The 19,202-nt window shown below is 38.2% G+C and overlaps 1 protein-coding gene across 2 annotated transcripts; it reads right to left on the bottom strand.

Moving 5' to 3' along the window:
- Positions 1-3,440: 3,440 nt before the first annotated feature.
- LOC126824415 (hydroxyproline dehydrogenase) lies at positions 3,441-16,083 on the bottom strand. 2 transcript variants are annotated; one of them, XM_050553637.2, is made up of 9 exons: positions 15,717-16,083; positions 14,421-14,617; positions 12,934-13,063; positions 9,805-9,891; positions 7,838-7,915; positions 6,906-7,052; positions 6,044-6,318; positions 5,085-5,173; positions 3,441-3,865 (listed from the first exon to the last, which is right to left on the bottom strand). In XM_050553637.2, the coding sequence occupies exons 1-9, from the start codon at positions 16,077-16,079 to the stop codon at positions 3,705-3,707; spliced, it is 1,527 nt and encodes a 508-aa protein (XP_050409594.1). In that variant the 5' UTR covers positions 16,080-16,083; the 3' UTR covers positions 3,441-3,704. The 2 variants fall into 2 exon arrangements, with proteins under 2 accessions (XP_050409594.1, XP_050409595.1); XM_050553638.2 differs by lacking the exons at positions 12,934-13,063; positions 14,421-14,617; positions 15,717-16,083 and adding an exon at positions 10,781-11,000.
- Positions 16,084-19,202: the final 3,119 nt, after the last annotated feature.

Genomic DNA, 19,202 nt, shown 5'->3' with positions numbered 1-19,202 from the left:
TATCGGTTCTTTCATAAGATTTACTGTTTAGCGTATCTTTGCTTTAGTGTGTTACGTTTAATTTGCAATGAGACGTCTTCAACATGATGAACGTCTACTTGCTATTGGCATGCTTCAAATGGGTTCTACACAGCGAGCAGTAGCCAGCATGCTTAATGTGCCATAGTCTGTGATCAGCAGACCGTGAAACCGGTACCAACAAACACACAATGTTGATGATAGACCTCGTTCAGGTCATCCTAGAGCCACTACACAAACCCAGGATCGATACATTCGTACACAGGTCCTGCGAAATAGCGGACAAACGGCAAATCAGCTTTCTGTAAACTTGTACCAAGTTACAGGAATTCGAGTTAAACCCGAAACGATAAGAAATCGTCTACATGCAGCCCATTTGAATGCGCGACGACCGCGTGTTGTGCCTCCATTAACTCGCCAGCACATGGCAAACAGGCGTCAATGGTGTAGGCAGCGTAGAAATTGGGGTAATCATCGATGGACGCGTACGTGTTATGTTTTCAGATGAGTCCAGATTTACTCTGGATTTCGCCGATAGTCGTGCTGGCGTTTGGAGGTGTGTAAATCAGCGTCATGCTAACGTTAACGTCAGACAGCATGGCTGGCAGAACGGGCTTGCATATTGTTCAAGGAAGGGTCACTGGTGTGTACTACCGTGACCACATCCTGGCACCGATAGTTCTGCCCTTTGCTCAACGTGCAGGTCGAAGTTTCATCTTTCAAGATGATAATGCCCGGGCCCACCGCGCTCGTGTCGTGAATGACTACCTCCAGCGTCACCATATTGTCCATATGCTTCGGCCAGCCATGCTGATCTTTCCCCTATAGAGCATGTGTGGGACATGATCGGGAGACGTTTTCGTCGATGTCACCGTCAACCGACAACACTGCAGGAATTGGCCGTGGCACTGCAAGAGAAGTGTGTCAGATTGCCCCAAATCGTGATTGGACGGTTGATTAGGAGCATACCACGACAAATTGCTGAATGTCTGAAGATTGGTGGAGCAATTACTCATTATTAAGACAAAAATCAAAAACGTCCATTTTCACTTTTGACAGTGTATCGCTTTGCGAGTGAAATGGGGCCGTCAGATAAGCCTCCCATATGAACTGTTTATGTTCATGTGTGGGAAATTGGCCTGTTATTAACATACGCTGGGTACCTCTAATAAAAACAGCAGTGCATTTCCGGAGTTTTGTATTGTTTCTGAATATCCCCTACTTTATTTGAAGAGTATATTAAAAGCCATTAAATGATTGATTCCCTCCCCCCTTTAATCTGCCAGGGTAACAGTCCTGCTCCACGGATTGACATGATGAAAAAGCACTAATCGGAGATCAGTTGTTGAATCACACTGATCAGCAGTGAATATTTGCTAGGCCGCGACAATCACTGATAAGGATGACATTGATGCGACTTAATGAGCCACCAATATTTACTTTTTTCCTCCGACAAATTAAATTCTAAAACATTTTTTTTTATGTATTAGAAAAATAAATAAAGACGTTTGACGTATTTGTAGGTAAAAATTATTTCCTATTTAGTGTAAATGGGTATAAAAATTAGTAAAAGGCTCCATCCCGCCCGAACCAGTAAGGTCTTATTTAAACAATGCACGCGCCATTGGGCCAATGATTGACACCGCGTGATGAGACGTCACGTGTTGAAGGTGGTCATCTTTTACAGAGATATTAGAATACTTTCGCAATCCTCTGTGAAACAGATTGTTGTTGAATTCCAACTGTCGTGGGTTATTGGTGTGCACGGCATCCCGGTCTTCTCTGTAACATCCAAATGACTAGACGCTGTACTTGCCAGGCCCTCCATCCTGCACCAATGACCAGGGAAACCGCGACGGAAAATCCTCAGGAATTTCTCGGCCAACACCGGACCCGGGACCTATGCTACTAGGTAGGATAAATGTCCCAGAGGTATTTTTTATACGCCCACATTGAAATGTGATCGTATATTGTCGTTGCCCCCGTCCGTCCGTCCTTCGGCCCGGCGTCCACAATAGCTTGTGGGTGCTCTAGAGAGAGAGAGAGAAATTTCATGACTAACATATGGTTTAATTTTATTTCAATAATTCGCTTGCGCGTAGGGCGCTTTAGCAGTGGGAGGAAACCGGAGGACCCGGAGAAAACCCACGAGGTTGGACAGGCGACCCTACTCCTTGTCACGTACAACCGGGGGTTCGAAACCACGCCGGTTGACTAAATGACGGGCTTATGATACAGCACGCACGTGCTAACCATTCGACCATCCAACCCCCCGGATGCTCTAGAGGCTAAAGGTAATATCCGATGGACTTAAAATGTATACACAGTGTTTAAGGTCATGAGATAAAGAAGCCTGTTGAATTTCAACGATTTCCAATGATTATGAAAATTGATATTAAATGTTTTGTATGCTAAATTTTAGAATAGGGGAGAACTAAAAGCCAAATTAGATTTTAGTGTATTGTAAATGTTTTCATTTCTGACAAAAGCGACAACCCTTGTTAACTCCACGGACGACTTAGCTGCTGTGGCATATGTTTCGTTGCCTGGCAACCTTTCTTTGCATTCTCTTTTATATACTCTGACGCAATGAAAACGCATCATTTTTTAACGTATGATAATAGCCTATATCCTGTCTTGCAATTCAGATCACGGCGATATCACGTGAGATGTTTTCACGATTGCTAAACACGCCACAGATCATTCTCACAAACATAAAAAACTGAATTCGACATAAAAGGAATGTTGAAAATTAAACTTTTGTGGTGCAGGCACTGGGTATAAACAATATGCGAGAAATTGCCATTGCGTTAATTCAAGAGGGGATAAGAACCAGAGACATTGGAAGCAGCATTCCAACGAGATTAGAGAAAGATCCCACAAAGCAGCCATTCAGATTCGTATCTCCTCCACGTGGAAACTGAATGAATTTTTATACGCCCACATTTTCATGTAGTCGTCATCCATGTCCTGACGTCCGTTTACATTTGTTTGTAGACACTCTACAGGGTCACAATTTTTTTTTTCGATAAAAGATTTTCTATGGGATCGATTTTGGCACGTATCGGATAGTAACTTTCTGGATTATTGCCCCTAATTGTACGAAAATCACGACTTTAATTAATGTTTGATTGTAGGCGACAATTACTTTCCAATTGATTTGAAATTTATCTATACAGTGCTTAAGTTCATGAGACGAATTCTCCCGTATATATTGCTGAAGTCGAAAATAAGATGATCGCCTCAACGATTGTCATCGCACCGAGGGAATCGCGGTTTTGGTTAAAATTAATCTCTGGGGAATTTTGCTGGTTGTGGTGCTGGCCACCGTTACTATCGTCATATTATGTTTCAAGCATGCCCTTCCTCATAGATATGGCATAATAAAACAACGGTACTTTACCTATATACAACTATTTATTAACTGTACAATCATTATATAGCCTTACACCTCGTGTTTATCTAGTAAATAGATACTATATACTTTTTATATATTTATATATATATATGTGTATAATATGACTACAGTGGCATCCAAATAAAATATTATTTTATTTTGGCATTGTTTCCATGTCTCTTTGCCAAAAGTATCAACAAGTATGCACGTATTATTAAATGCACACAGAAATATACCATATAGATATCGTCAACTTGATTCGGAATGAGACACACATTATGTAACAGTTTTACGAGATACGATGCCATAGAGCTTTCTTCAAGAGTTCCTTCTCTCTTCTGGCACCGGGAATAATAGAACGATTCTCCTGTGCTCGTCTGACAAGATATGGCAACGTATGATCTATTTCACCGTAAGGTACAGATTTATAGATAGGGAACCCCGCTTTACCTGAAATATAATAATATAAATGAAATGAAATGAGGTTTAACGTAATACTGTTCTGCGCCGACTGAGCTAATGAAGACGGGCATACGCCATCAGTGAGCTATGAGAGAAATTTTGCCCGGACAGCGGCGCTACGGCCTACTCTTTTATCGAATTCCAACTGTCAAAGAATCTTTTACGTGCACGCCAATGTGTACACGGGACCTCGGTTTTGCGTCCCATCCGAACGAGACAGCTGTCCTTGTCAGGCGCCCCCTTCCTGCACCACTGACAAGGAGAAACCACTCTGGAAAATCCCGATGAACGTTCTCGGCCAACACACTTAATTAGAATGGTTTTCCAAAGCATCGTCAAATCAAATAGGTTATCTCTGCTTAGCCTAAGCAGAAAATTCTCACCATCGAAGTCAGCGAAGACATTTGCCTATAATGGGCAGCTACACCAAGTTTGAACTATTCTACTCCAATTAGAAGCATTATGTTCCAATGTCTAACAAATCAAATTGCTAGGTTCTGTTTAGCTCGAGCAGAAAATGCTCATCATTGGATTTCGCCAAGACATTCACACAATGAACATTCTCACAAAGATTAAACATTTTACGGTAATTAGAAGCTGGGTTATCGTGCTTCTGAAAGTGTGGCAGCCGGACAACCCCACTTTAAAATGCACGAGGAATGTTGGTGGGGTGGGTGACGAAGTGATTGGGGCGGAGACTAGAATGTAACATGTTCCAAATTCGGTCATCGGGGTGGAAAATAAACTATAATTCGGACAAAAAACCTCGACACGTCAGTGAGTTAAACGAAGAATAGGCGGATATGCAACACGCTTTGCACACATAACCACAGACAGAAAATACCCCATTATGTGTTATTCTCAGAATTGTTTTACAGACGTAAAATCCCATTTTCATTTGATTCAGTTACATTTTCTGACTAAAGAAGTGATATTTTCATGGTGACGTATCTTCTATTCCCGGTTACTGAAATCCAGACCCAAACCTCTGCCCCATAGCAATAAATACTTATGGCTGTTATTACGTGGCAGGGTATGCTTACTCTTTCTAGAACTCCTTACACAACCTTTCATATGAATTGACATTGCTAACACATATTTCTTAATAACATCGATGGATTGTATCTGTCACAACGCGACGAGACTGTTCTTACCGAACCAAACGATGTTCTCAGGTCTGAAATCGCTACATTAACTGAATATTTACCTAATGTATAAGATATGTGGTCACACATTCCATACAACTGTCCAAAAAATATCTGACCACCACCAGGATTAATATTATATTCTTTAATTCTATAAAATATTTATAAACATTATTATAACACAACTACTTTCTGTGAATATAAACATAATATACTTAGATCAACAAAAACATTAAAGATTTAGATAAAGAGCTGGTCCTTCTTGTTATACTCGTTCAAAATCGATAATGAAAAATGAATATACTGAAAATTTTAATTAAGTTATTAGGCTTTGAAGTGTTCACTATATAGTCTCGATTATCAAATACCATTGTTGCGATAATTAACAAAGTCTCGATTGTCCATTTTTAAATTTGAATTATTGATTGTGTTTCAATCCGTCGAAAGTTGATTATGGGCTTGTCATGTGAATTAATGTATATAACACTTGAGGCCAAAAGACAGACTTGTAATGGGCATATTTAGCTCTTTAAGCAAAAAGAAATCTCCCCTTTCATTCTCACAAGCTCTTGATCAATATTGAGTCGTAGGTCTGTAGTTATTTACATTTGTTGAAATGAGAGCACTCAACCCACATGGGACCAATAAGCTAGGGGTGGGGTCAAAGTTTAATATTTTGATTTAATGTGCATTGTTTTAAAAGGAAGATTTGACACGTTTGACTTCCTTTGTTAAACCATATAAGTTGAAATGCATTTAATAGGCCTTTGCCCTGTAGCTGCTTATTCAGATTGGTTTAAGAAGTGGTGCCTCCAACGAGTAAACTCAGATACTCTCGATTAGTCACAGTTTTAAACAAAATATGGTTTCCAGGAGTATTCAAGCATACCTAATCTGTATGACAGATTTCACTGCTTATCTGCATGACAGATTTCACTGCTAATATAAATAAATACTGGTATAATTTACGATCACCGCATAAAAATAGTAATATACTCTAAATAAAACCAATGTTACTCACTTTTTCATCATATGCTTGACAGTTTCCTCATTATGAGATGCAGCCATAAAGGCACACTTTTTATTCGACGCTATTCGTTCCATCAAAAAATTGATGGACTGATGATACATATTGGAAGTGTCTTGTGCAGTGTCGTGGATTGGATCAGAACAGCCCTTAGCTTTGGCTATTTCCCTTTCTCTGTACATGTATGCTCCTCGAACCAATTTTAGACCAAAATATACATCCCTGGAGTTAATAAATTCCACATCTTGCTTCAATTGTTCCAGGGTTGCCTTAAAAACATACATATGGTCAGACATTAAGATCGCATTTCAAAAGACAAAACACTATTACCAAAGAGTTAGAATGTCTTGTCACTTTAACAAACAAAACAGATAAAATTTGCTCCCCTTTAGAATAAAAAGTATACGAGAGTGTACCAGAGTCTACCAGCTCATTAACCATTGCCACATTATTGACAGCATATTGGTCTATAGTAGGTTCGTAGGGAGCGCTGGCGAGACAACGAATATGTGATTTTTGACATGGTATTAAATGGTTGTACGTTGGACATTTACCGACAAAAGAAAATCAACGACAATCAACCGTAGGGTTCCTATAGAAAGTCTTGGGGCAGGGTTTGGGTAATATAAGTGTAGTAATTGTTCATAAACTGATAATGCTAGTAATCATTACTTCACCGACATTACATTTTAACAATTGAGAGCACACCAACAATCTAAATATAACAGATATCACACAGAATGAATAGACTTTTTTTTAAATTTTAATTGATGAATGGATGGGCTTCATGAAATACGACTTAATGGTGCTACCCAGGCAAAGGGAATTTAAGGGAATATAAGGAATGTGATATTACCTTGAGATAATTCTGGTATGTAAAACATATTAATGGTTTATCGTGGTTATAACGTAACATTAAACTCAGAACAAATAGTTTGGTAGCACCGTTAAAATATGTATACTCGGCATCAACCATAATCATTACACCCTTCTCTTTGGCTACCTACAAAACGGTAATAACAAAATTTAGTACATCAGGCATCAGATGAAACGAACTTCAGATTGAATAAACTTCAGATTTTATAGGCTGGCTGGGACGTTTTCTGGATCATGAGCAAAAAGTAAGCATAAACTTGATGAGCCAGCAAGAATTTCTAAATAGTTGGTCCAGGGGACTGTCTGCATAATTCCAGCAAGTTTAGAATAAAATCTCAAAAACTCTGACATGTTGATCATTTGCATGAATTCGGCGACACGGCATTAGCTACATGAATTTCCACAGTGTTGGGTTTATAAAACACTCTTTTTGTGGATAAAAAGCGTTAAAAATGCAACATCAGCATCCTGTTTGCTTTGGGAATAAAAGAATATCGTCCCAGCAGGTAGAATTCTGTATAATACAATACAGTCGTACGCGTTACATTATGGTTGGTTGGGTTTTTCTTCTTGTCTTTGTTTGCGAGAAAAAAAAACTTATCTACTATGATCGCCTACAATTCACTACTTGTGCACACAAACACACATTATATAATATAGTAACCAAACTGATTTTCTTTGCGATATTATGCACGCTAAAAATATTAAGTTCTTTTGACAACCGGATTATTATCGAAGAAATGTATATCGTTAACAACATATTTTATATTTTTAATAACTTATTAAAATGTCGTATGCGAGTATTTATGTAATCCATGGCTGAATGTGTTTTAGTGTACACGGGTGGTAGCTGTTGGAGCAGTTTCATTTACGGTAATTTTGCTTTGGAAAGTTGTTCAGTATTTTTCTTACCTCTGCTATTACAACTAATCTCTTAATAACATCATTTAATTCTGTCGATTCGCTCTCTGTTAAACCTTCCATAGTTACCTTAAAGTAAGCAACATTAAGATCAAATATAAACATAGTCTTGCCAGGCAACAAATATACCCATATATTCCACCGGTAGCATTTTTAACGGTGGCTTTCATGTTTGACAGTAATTCCGCATAATATTGAAGGCAGGTATGCTTTTTACTAGCGATTCTTCTTATGTTTAGGGGAACAGTCCCAGCAAGATTTCGGTGACAGAAGCAGTAACTCTTTGAAAATTCTTTGTGTGAATTTTGATAGAATTCCTTTCTTATGACCAACCAACAACTTTGATAAACCAAACATCTCCAAAGTTCTACGTTTGGAACGTTAACAAAGTGTCGATGACAGGAACATTATGTAGCACCATGGGTCTTTCGTCAGACGTGGAGAGCGGGTCAGGCCAAACCGGTCGCCACATCCTACGTCTTCCTGTTTTCTTAAGACGTTTGTCTTCCCAGTAGTTCTAACAATGCAACAGTTCGTTTTTATACGCCCGCATTGAAATGTGGTCGTATATTGTCGTCGCCCCCGTCCGTCCGTCCGGCGTCCACAAGCTCTAGAGGCTAAAGTTAATATCCGATTGACTTTAAATTTATATACAGTGTTTAAGGCCATGAGACGAAGAAGCCTATTGGTTTTCATCGATTTCCGATAATTACTGCCAGAGTTATGGCCCTTGATCACTTCAAAAAATCTTGTGGACGCTCTAGAGGCCAAAGTTAATATCCGATTGACTTTAAATTTATACACAGTGTTTAAGGTCATGCGACGAAGAATTCTATTCATTTTCAGCGATTTTCGATAATTACTGCCAGAGTTATGGCCCTTGATCACTTCAAAACATCTTGTGGACGCCCTGGAGGCCAAAGTTAATATCCGATTGACTTTAAATTTATACACAATGTTTGAGGTCATGAGACGAAGAATCCTATTGATTTTCAAAGATTTCCGATTAATTACTGCCAAAGTTATGGCCCTTGATCACTTTGAAAAAGTTTTAGTGTATTATAAATGTTTCATTACCGAAAAAAGTAAAAATATGCGACAACACTTGTTGACTGCCCGGACGATTTAGCTGCTGTGGGCGTATGTTTCGTTGCCTGGCAACCTATCTTTACATTTTATATAGCATTGTTGGATACATGGATACAAGCATAGTACAGATTACAATACTAACAAATATGATAGTTTTGTAGCTTTTGGCGTTGGATCTTCAATTATCTAATTGGTCAAATATGATGTAAATAATTACAGAGATTGGTCAAATATATTTTTCGACACAATCTATCCTTGAACTAAGAACCCCTTTCTTGTTATTCTCACGCTATTTCACAAACAATTAATTTGCGTTTTAAATAAACTCATACCATAGCTACTATACTGACAATAGAGAATAATTTGTAAAGATAAAAAAATTTGTTTAACCCATCTTATTTCTCTATTCCTTGTCTATAAATTTAAAAACAATGTCGCAACGACGATAGTGCTACAATTAATGTTTGAGCGACTAGAGTTTCTCCTTGGGACCAACTAATTGACACTAGAAAGTTTGAAAATATCCTTACAACTCAGTGTGAAATAGCTTCATTTAACGTCCGCTTCCACCGAGGTGATATCGCAGACAATTACATGATATATATTCATAGTGAAACTATTTACAATGTGATTAGAGAAAAGGGAGTAAAAGGGGTAATTAAACGTTTATCCGGCGCAGTAACTCGTTGAAATACTATGGATTTCAATAGGGTTCCTACTGCACCCCCAGAACTCTGAGCATTTACTAGTACTGTACAAACCAGCCTCTTCTTCATGTGTACAGATATTGGGACATTGTATTTAATGATTGCTCGACTGGACAAATTATTCTACACACAGAAAAAAACTAGCTTATTCTACTGTCTTACCCTTTTCCCAGTCTTCATTGCGTTCACTATATCGTCTATTGTGCTACAAGTATCAGTAGGATTTGGACAAATTTGACTAATCTTTGCCTGGAATACAACAAAACATTGCACATTCTAAGAAATTTAAGAATAAAACAAAGCTTAAAGATGCATTATGTAAGATTTAGATAAAGAGCTGGTCGTTCTTGCTATAATCCGAGGGCTGGCTGAAAAGTTCTAAGCCTATCTGTGAAAGACCTGTACAAAGTCGATGGTTTCCATTTTTTTCCACTTAGTCCCCTTCGAAGTGTACACGCATTTGCCAACGATGTTGCCAGACATGGATGCCGATCAGAAAGAAATTGTCTTCAGTCACCCTAAAAAAAGTCATCCACAGGTGACATGACCTCATCATTACTAGGAAAATTAGGACCGGCTAGTTCCTTTTTCATTTTGGGAAACAGGTTTCATCCACTGTTACAAACAATTATCAGTATCTGCAGTCAAGAGTCTTGGCACCCACCTTGCAGAAACTTTTGTCATTCCTAACTCGCTGGCGATAATGTGCTCAACCCTCTCATGAGAGATGCCCATAACACTGACAATATGTCGAGTGGCCAATCGTCGATCAGCCATCACCGTGTCATGTTTTGGTAATGTTTTCATTAATGGTTGCTGTTGGTGGCCTTCCAGGACGCGGATCATCGCCAAGGCCCCCCCCCCCCCCCGTCACGCTTAATTTCCAGAGCCAACTTCTTTACTGTGCAAAAAGGAAGGGGTATCATTTCCAAAAGTGGAGACTATGTCGGCATGTATCTGTGATGGGGTTAGTCTAGCTACGAGCACGTAGCTAAACACGTTGAGATATACTGATGTGTTTGTTTTTAGCTACGATTGGATGCCTTTAGTTCCAAGTGGCAAACTCAATTTCTTTATTAATGCATGTAACATCTTTAAAATAAGATAAGTTTATGCTATTATGACTAATTAAACTTACATAGGGCAATGTAGTGGCACAACTATCGCCTAACTCCAAATATTCGCGTTTGAATTTATGAAGCGTTGTTTTTGTCTGACATACACCGCCATTTAAATCCATTCATAGTTAGAGTGCTTTAGACATGCGCCGACACTACACGCCCCTTTTACTTCATTTAAAATCAATGGAATTAATATATAATTCAATGATTTGCCAAATCCTGTCGGTAATAAAGCAAAAACATCCTTCTTGCCATTTATTATCAGGTCCAAAATAATTTCTTGTTCGGGTTTTAATTCAACATTATCGCCGTAATTTGATTTTTATTTTCTGAAATGATTCGCGGATATAACATGTGGATGTCATTTTGTGTGTTGACATGTTCTCCACTTTCGATTGCCTTTTTGATTGGCTGTTATAAAAGCCTTCTATTTAGCCCCGCCTTCATGATGACAGCGTTAAACGTCACTCGGCAAACCTCGGAAGATTCCGGTACCCTACATCTAACCTCGGCTGTATGATAGCAATTGATATGTACCTACGCCCATGCATTTGCGATGCGGCTCCCGGTTTACTTTAACAGGAAAACTTGCCGCTTTTACAAAAAAGTCCCAAAATGGCGTCTTTTGTCGAATGTATATAACTAAACGAGCAGAGATATTGTCTCAAGGCTGCTGGTTTTTTATAATTCCCTGGTATTCCCCAAACCCAATGCCAAACTTGACGTTTGTTGATATAATACACTCTCCACAGAAATCTCCATGGGCGCAGCCATTTTTCATCCGGGACCTTTAAAATAGTTCCAATATGGCGGAATTCGTCATACAGCCGAGATAAGATGCATAGAATCTGTCGAGGTTTGCCGAATGCGTTAAACGTCTGCTGTTTAAAAAGATGGTGGCCTTAGTAACGGCTTAACGCCTCGATTTTAAATACGACGATTTGTGCCCGTTTCAGGTAGGATTATATGCTTAATTGTAGTTGGGTGTGGCAGAAATATTATAAATAACAATAATCAATCGTTGTTTTGATGAAAAATATTGTCAATTTTGTTTAAAACTAGCGGGAGTGAATCACTCCGGGAGGTGCTACGTTGAAGATAATAGGAACAATTCTCATCTGGAAACACGGAGGGTTGAGAGATGAGATGTGTTATCTAGGGTTAGTCATTTCAGTTGCAGTCACTTGATGATGGGTGTGTTCACAAGGTGGTCTGGTACTTGTTGGTGGCAAAAGTTTGTTTCAACTCAATTGAGAATTTTTTTTTCATGTTTAGAATTATTCAGCCAGCCCTAGTAGCCTAGTTCAAAATTAGATAATGAAAAATAAATATATTGAAACGTTCGTTCAGAAATAACATTACTCAAATAAATTATCCAAGAATATATATTTCTAATAAATTATTCAAGAATATATATATTGCTTATTCTTGAGGAAAATGACACGAAATTGCACAACAGCCTTAGTCTATCGTGTTGTTTTTTAATAGTTATGATAGTGTCATTAAAGGACAATATTGGTGCCAGTCATTGTCACATATGTGATAGAACTGGTTAAACACGTTCCAAATATTATTTTATCACATAGATCATTGCTACGATAGATGCGTAATCAATATTTCAACAATCGGAAGTGACGAACGCAAAAGGAAAACACGAGTTATCCCTCTATATAACTGACTGAAGTGATGGGTGATAGCAGATACATGGACGAATTTCTGCTCACTAATAATTCCTTCGAAGACCAAAAGTTGTTGTGTGAGACTGTGAAAGGATATCTGACAATTCATAAAACAAATTGATTGCCACTAGATAAGAGAACATGAAAGAAAAATAGAAAAAGTCCGTTCATTACCATGTTTTTATAAGTATAGAATGAATAAACACACGTGAATGTACGGACTGTTTCTATTTTTCTCGTGTTCTCTTATCTAATGACATTCTATTACTTTTTTTAATTGTCAGACATACTCTTACAGTCTCATATAACAACTTTTAGTCTTCGAAAGAATTATTAGTGAGCAGAAATTCGCACATATATCTGTTATCACTCGTCACTTCAGTCAGTTATATAGAGGGATAACTCGTGTTTGGAACGTGTTTAACCAGTTCTATCACATATGTGATAATGACTGGCACCAATATAGTCCTTTAACTTTGAATTACACTTACTAAGATGCTAGCTGAAGCTATAGCCGTTACCCTGATCTGGGTTATGGGAAATTTAGGTTGTAAAGTTTGTTCCAGATCAATACATTTTAATAACAACTGGAGATTCTTCTCATATATTGTTGAAGGATTCCTGAAACAAAATCTATTCAGTTAAATATTCGTGTTGAAATTAATGAAATATTGCGGGGAAGTCGGTGTGTTTATTACGGAACTTTGGGTTTATTTTGGGTGTTGACAGTGTAATTCTCTCTATCTAAACACTGACCCAACTCTGCCCATTTATTAGTGAACTATATATAAGCTACTCTTTTGAAGACCTTGTAAGAGAATTGGCATTATTTATATAAATAAAAGTAGATATCTTTGTGTATGTGTGGGGGGGGGGGGTCGTCTATCACGCTTCGGCACCGCGATTCAGCCTAACATGACCCCGTGAATGTTTTAGGCCATAGAATTTGGGCCCCGGGCGAGTCACGCTTTGTCGCCGCGCTCCACCTCTACATATGTGGTATCAAATTAACCATCATGTTTTTGGCAATCGAATTTGGGCTCCTGGCGAATACACTGGTGTATGATACACTCTTACTTGTCAGGATTGAAATTATAATACTTTTAAGCCATTGGAATTGGACAAAAGTGAGTGACTGTTGGTTTTCTATCAAAAACACTTATACTAACATGACAATGTGTGCTCTTTCAAACGCATGAAAGTGATACTTGTCCAGTGATTTTCGCCCGCCCTAGATTTTCTAACGCAAAACGAGATTTGTTGACCCATCAACTCTCTGGCGCCAGGGGTGTGAAAGATCTTTTACATCAATCCAAAATAACCGTTCGTCGAGGCAAATTGATATAAATTCAAAGGATAATGGAAGTGTCTTCAAATTCGATTGCCAAAATAAAATGAAATATAATGGTGTTTAACGTTCTGCCTTTCTGCATTAACCAAACTAATGACGATGGTTAAACACCGGACAGTGTGCTATAATGAAAGTTTTTTTTTTCAGAGTAGCGCTATACACAGGACATCGGTTATCCGTCCTATCCGAAAGTATGGTCATCATCAAAAAGAATTACCGGTAGATGATGTTGATCCCAAAAATAAGCTGCAGATTGATCATGGTAAGGTATTGAAGGCTCTAAAGTATACAGATTTGTTGTTGACCTGGCACACCGCAGTGTTTTGGTATGTTCGTGTGCAGTTCTAGACATGTTTTGGGTGGCACAACGCGATTTGCAAATACAATAACGGTTGTACCTGCATAGATAATAGGGTGTAGTGTACAACCACGTGGCAACTACAGTACATCTATGTCATGTTGTAGGCCTAATTACTTTGTATCGGCAATGACAATAAGCAAAGCTGTGGACAAGAAACAGTTTGACATTCTACGGATGTAATTTGTCATACCATGCCACCTGAATAAAGTTCCTTAGATATTAATTACGTAAGACATACGATAAAATTAACTATTACGCAGGCCTACTTATTTGCTGTGTTCTGGTCCAGATCTTCCTCAATGGGAACTGCCAACATGGTCTGAATACCGGCTTCATGTAATCTGCATACACTTTCTTTTATTTCTCGAAATTCTTTCCCACCAACGAACTGTTTATATACACTATTTTTCAGCAGAAAATCAAAGAATCGCCTGCCAAACATTTTTCTTCCAAATTCTATAATCTAAAATATAAAGATATCAAAAGAACTTAGCACCCGGAGCTTTAACGTCAACATCCACCATTAAAAAAATCTATTCTGGAATTCCTATAATTACTGTTACAACCAAACTTCTATTCGGTCGTGTTTGACACTTTCCATATTTGTTTTGGTGGCTTATGTGGTGGTTTGTGGTAAAGGAAAGGTTTTTTCTGCCATTTTTTCCGAACCTTTGGATTTTCAGAATTTTCACATTATTCCAACATCGACTGGCATACCTTAAAATACCTTAGAGTTGAAAGAAAAAGTCATACATTTCGGATAAGTTTTAGGTTTATAACTGGTGCAAACGCCCATCTGATAAAACAAATCATGTTTCAAATGAAAATGCCTGATAGTTACTATCAGAAAGGAAAATTGGTAAACGATTATTAGGATTACGTGTGAAATGAGAAGTGCGAATTTCAACCGATATAATCATCTCCAATTAGGATATATTAGTGCTCTTCAAAATATGTGTATGACATACGAGGTTTCAGAAAGACCAACCACAATCTGCAAATTTTTATGGCATACAATCTAATATAAATTGATTTTTCTGCACCGACTGGTCTACTGAAGACGGGCATACGCCAAGCAATGTGTAATGCGAGAAATTTTGTTCGGATAGCAATTGAATTCCAACTAGACACAGATCCTTGTAAGACCCTCCGTGCCCTACCACTGAATAAAGAAAACCACGCTGAAAACTATCGCGGAACATTCTTGGCCGAAACCGGCATAGAACCCTGGAACACCTGGTTAGTGAGCCAGCACCTTACGCACCCAGCCACCGTGACTCCCAATAGATGTAGACAGCGCATGGAGTTCCGCTTTGACAGTGAAACATCCTTTCATTCGAGTTCCATGCACAACCCGATTCAATCCGGGTACAGATTCCAATATCTGCAATCGTCCAGATTTGTACCAATATGACCCCTAATCACTCAGAATTATAATAATGCATTAGTTAATCTTCGACATTGAACATTGTCAACTCCCTAAATCCCATGTTTAATTTGAAGTATTCATTTAGAACATACAAATGGATTGATTAAAACATAGATTAAAGTCCACTACGTACCTTTTCCGCGTTATTAACAATCGCATCATATGAAGACAGCTGCAGAATACTCAACGCACGTACAATGTCACTCGTCCGTTTTGGCTTAAACGCGTCTTTAAAATTTCCAAACTCCATCGGTGCCAATTTTTCCTGATTTTGATTTGGATATTCCAGATCTGGTATCGTTCCCGAAGATGAACTTACTAATTTAACCAGACCCAAACGCGGCTCTAATATTTGCTTTAGTGACGGCTTCGACCATATGCAGCCGCGTTGTTCTTTTGAGCCAACATACTTGTCATTGTTTCCATGAAGAGAATAAAACCGTTTTCCGGCTTTGGTTACGGTGTCGCAGAACCGTTTGGTATGTACAAAAGGCATTGTTGATCTGAAGGATTGTACTTCAGACAATGTTTATAAATGACCGCGATAAGAACATGATCATGAATATTCTCTTTTTATTTGTATCATTATTATTATTATTATTATTAAGCATTTTCTTAAAGATAAGAAGATAGTACTTAGCCACAAAGCGAATATTTACTGATGATCATTTTGGGCTTGAATTAGATACATATTGTCATCTTCATGAGCTGGGTTGATGCAGAAAAGTGGGTCGTCAGGCCCCATTTCATTTCAACCCATAGAACTCATTTCTTGTCTGTTAGTATTATCATGTATTATAAAATCCATGGTGTTATATTTCTAACAACCTGGAAAATCAAATGACAGACTTAATTCCACAGTAAGCCAAAAATTAAGTACATGTACGTTGATTATTACACAATTGTGGTGGACTTCCTGTGAAGTATCTTGGAAGATAGTTTTTGTGCATTGAATATATTTCCCTCGTATGGTTACGAATTTATATAGAATTATTTTAAATGAATTCGTTTAGATCTGTATCAGAATTTCTAAAGGGCGAGATGTAACAAATTTTCCAAGAACGGTAAATCGTGGAAATAATCTTCATGTTGACTTGGAAAAAAAAATGAATCGTTAAACTCCACGGACAAGGGTGGACTTTCCACAGACAAAGGTGGATACATTTTTAAAATACTATGTGATCATAATTCACTTGAAAATTGTAATTTAGATATGTTTTTAGGTATCTTTGTATTATCTGAGCAGCATTTGTTCAGTTTTCATGTTTATTTGTATTATCATGTACAGCGGCGGTTTAATCCGGTTTAATTGGGATCTAACTTGTTCTCTCACTAAGGTTACCGTTCTTTGATAACGGTATGGTATGTGAACATACATATTTTTATCTTTAAATTTTATTCACATTTGAATTACCGGAATGACAGAAGTGTGATCAGTATTACTAATGTCAAGTTCACTGAATTAATTGAGCCAATATAATTTTACGTGTATAATACTATAAGTAAACAACAGCGGCTGCCAGGCAGGATACGCCCACATTTTGCAAGAGATGGATAGAGAACAAGCTAAAAACAAAAACGATTTTTTGTACAATCAGGATCATAATCCAGAAAGTTATGGTCTGAAATGCGCAAATAACAAAAGGGACTGAGATTTTTGGAATATATACATGTACATTGATATCAGTTGATTGAAATACCATGTGCATTGATATCCCCTGACCACACCTTATATATAGATCCCCTGACTGATACACCCTATGATGACCTGAGTGAAACACCCTATACACTGATATAATTACTTATCTAAATATGCATTGTTGTTAGAACTAGAAGTTCTATGCAAAACAAAACCTTCTTTCGATTTCTGTCGATGCTTGTGAACAACGTTAGGTGTTGTTGAAATGTTGTTGATGTGCCGTTGGAAAGTAAAAGGATCTACCTAGAATATCGTATACGTTATGTCGGAATCTATGTAAAATCTCTATTCGAAATTGACCCCCTTTAGCCGCTGACAATGGCCATCAAGGAAAGAGGATTTTATATAAGCCACATTTGAAACGGGTCGATATCTTTTTGACCCTCCCTTGGCTGTCAATCATTGGCAACCAAGTTAAGAGGCATTCCATGCTTACTTCCGAGTGATATCAGGTATTGCTTTTAAAATTTAGTTCAGTTTAACAACAAATGATTTATTTCTCTCATTCCTTTACCTTTTAATCATGTTTTATAGGGAGGGCAAGTTGGTGACCCTGACAAGAAACTCCCAGTTTCAGCCCATTGAATGACCTATCAAATCTCGGCTAGCATAAATGAATCGATTCTGGTGGTGCAATCCATGTTTTAGCCATTTATTTATGTTAATAAGATAAATGAACAAATGGTATTAATACTGGAAAAATGTCAAGACAGTTTGATAGTATTTGGCAGTGACGTAACTAGTAAGGGGAAGGGGGGGGGGGGGGGGTAATACAATACATCTATATTGGGCCCTTCCACCAATTCTCGTGGGCCGGCACAATGCCCGATTGAGAACTTCTTGATGAAGGCACTGATGGCAAACTATGCGATGTTTATTACGGAATTTTGTACTGAGTAATCAGTGGCTTCGGTGATCGTTTCGCTGACTTACATGATCTTGTAACCAACTGGTCGTGTTTGATGCCAAACAATGTTCTATATATTTGATAGACATGACTTTTCCAGTTTATTTAGAACCACCAAACCCCCGTTTCAGCACGCGAGCCGCGATGGCTCAGTGCGTAAGGCACTTGCTGTCTCACCAGGAGGTCTATTGTTCGATCCGGGTGTTGGCCCACAATGTTACTCGGGATTTTCCTACACTTCCAAATTCAAAATAAGAGTAGGTCTTAAGCGGTGGACACATTAGCTGAATTCTACAATCGGGTGAATGCTTCGCGAAGCGGACACACTAAGCGAATATAATTCGGCCGTATACATCAAACATGTTTCATTTGGGCGAATCATTCTGCCGAATGACAGTGGACACACAAGGCGAATTTCGACGCCGATTGATTCTGCCGAATGATTCGGCTAGTGTGTCCACCGCTTTAGCACCGCTGTCCGGGCAAAAATATGCCCATTAATGCAGAAAAGTAGGATATTATATTCAATTTCATTGCATTCCTTTCAGAATGGCGGCCAGTGCGATTCTTACACAACATCTGCAAATAACATCAATAGTGATGATTATACCAGAAAGAATAAACCATTACCTACGTCACATGCAAATATTGTTGGGTTATTTCTGTGACAGGCTTCTTCTTACAATATAAATATCCTGACTAAAATATATAAACAGTCCTGTATTGTTTTTGAGAAGGTAAGTAGTCAAGATACAAATTGATTGACACCATAAATTCTCCAGAGTAATTGTAACGTGTATGCCAACAGGATTAGCAGAGTTTAGAATGATGACGACCTTCCCCTTATTTCAGTCTACAAAATCACTGAGTGCGCCGGGGCCATCGTTATGTTATAGACATATCTCATCCCATCGAGCACGCCTGCGTCATGTAAACAGAAGGTGCGGTGACAACTCACTACTAACAGCATTCAGCTATATAACTATAGTTGTGCGTACGTGAAGATCACCCTG

This window comes from Patella vulgata, chromosome 6, assembly GCF_932274485.2.
Source record: "Patella vulgata chromosome 6, xgPatVulg1.2, whole genome shotgun sequence".
Taxonomy (NCBI): domain Eukaryota; kingdom Metazoa; phylum Mollusca; class Gastropoda; family Patellidae; genus Patella; species Patella vulgata.
Note: the sequence above shows the minus strand (reverse complement) of the source record. Positions and strands in the feature narration are given on the sequence as shown.

Coding starts and splice junctions, on each gene's coding strand:
- LOC126824415 (XM_050553637.2), bottom strand. CDS start 16,079: ATGCCTTTTGTACATACCAAACGGTTCTGCGACACCGTAACCAAAGCC. Junction 13,064..14,420: donor GACCAGAACACAGCAAATAA/GTAGGCCTGCGT, acceptor ATTTTGTTTCAG/GAATCCTTCAACAATATATG. Junction 6,319..6,905: donor CATACCAGAATTATCTCAAG/GTAATATCACAT, acceptor TATGTTTTTAAG/GCAACCCTGGAACAATTGAA.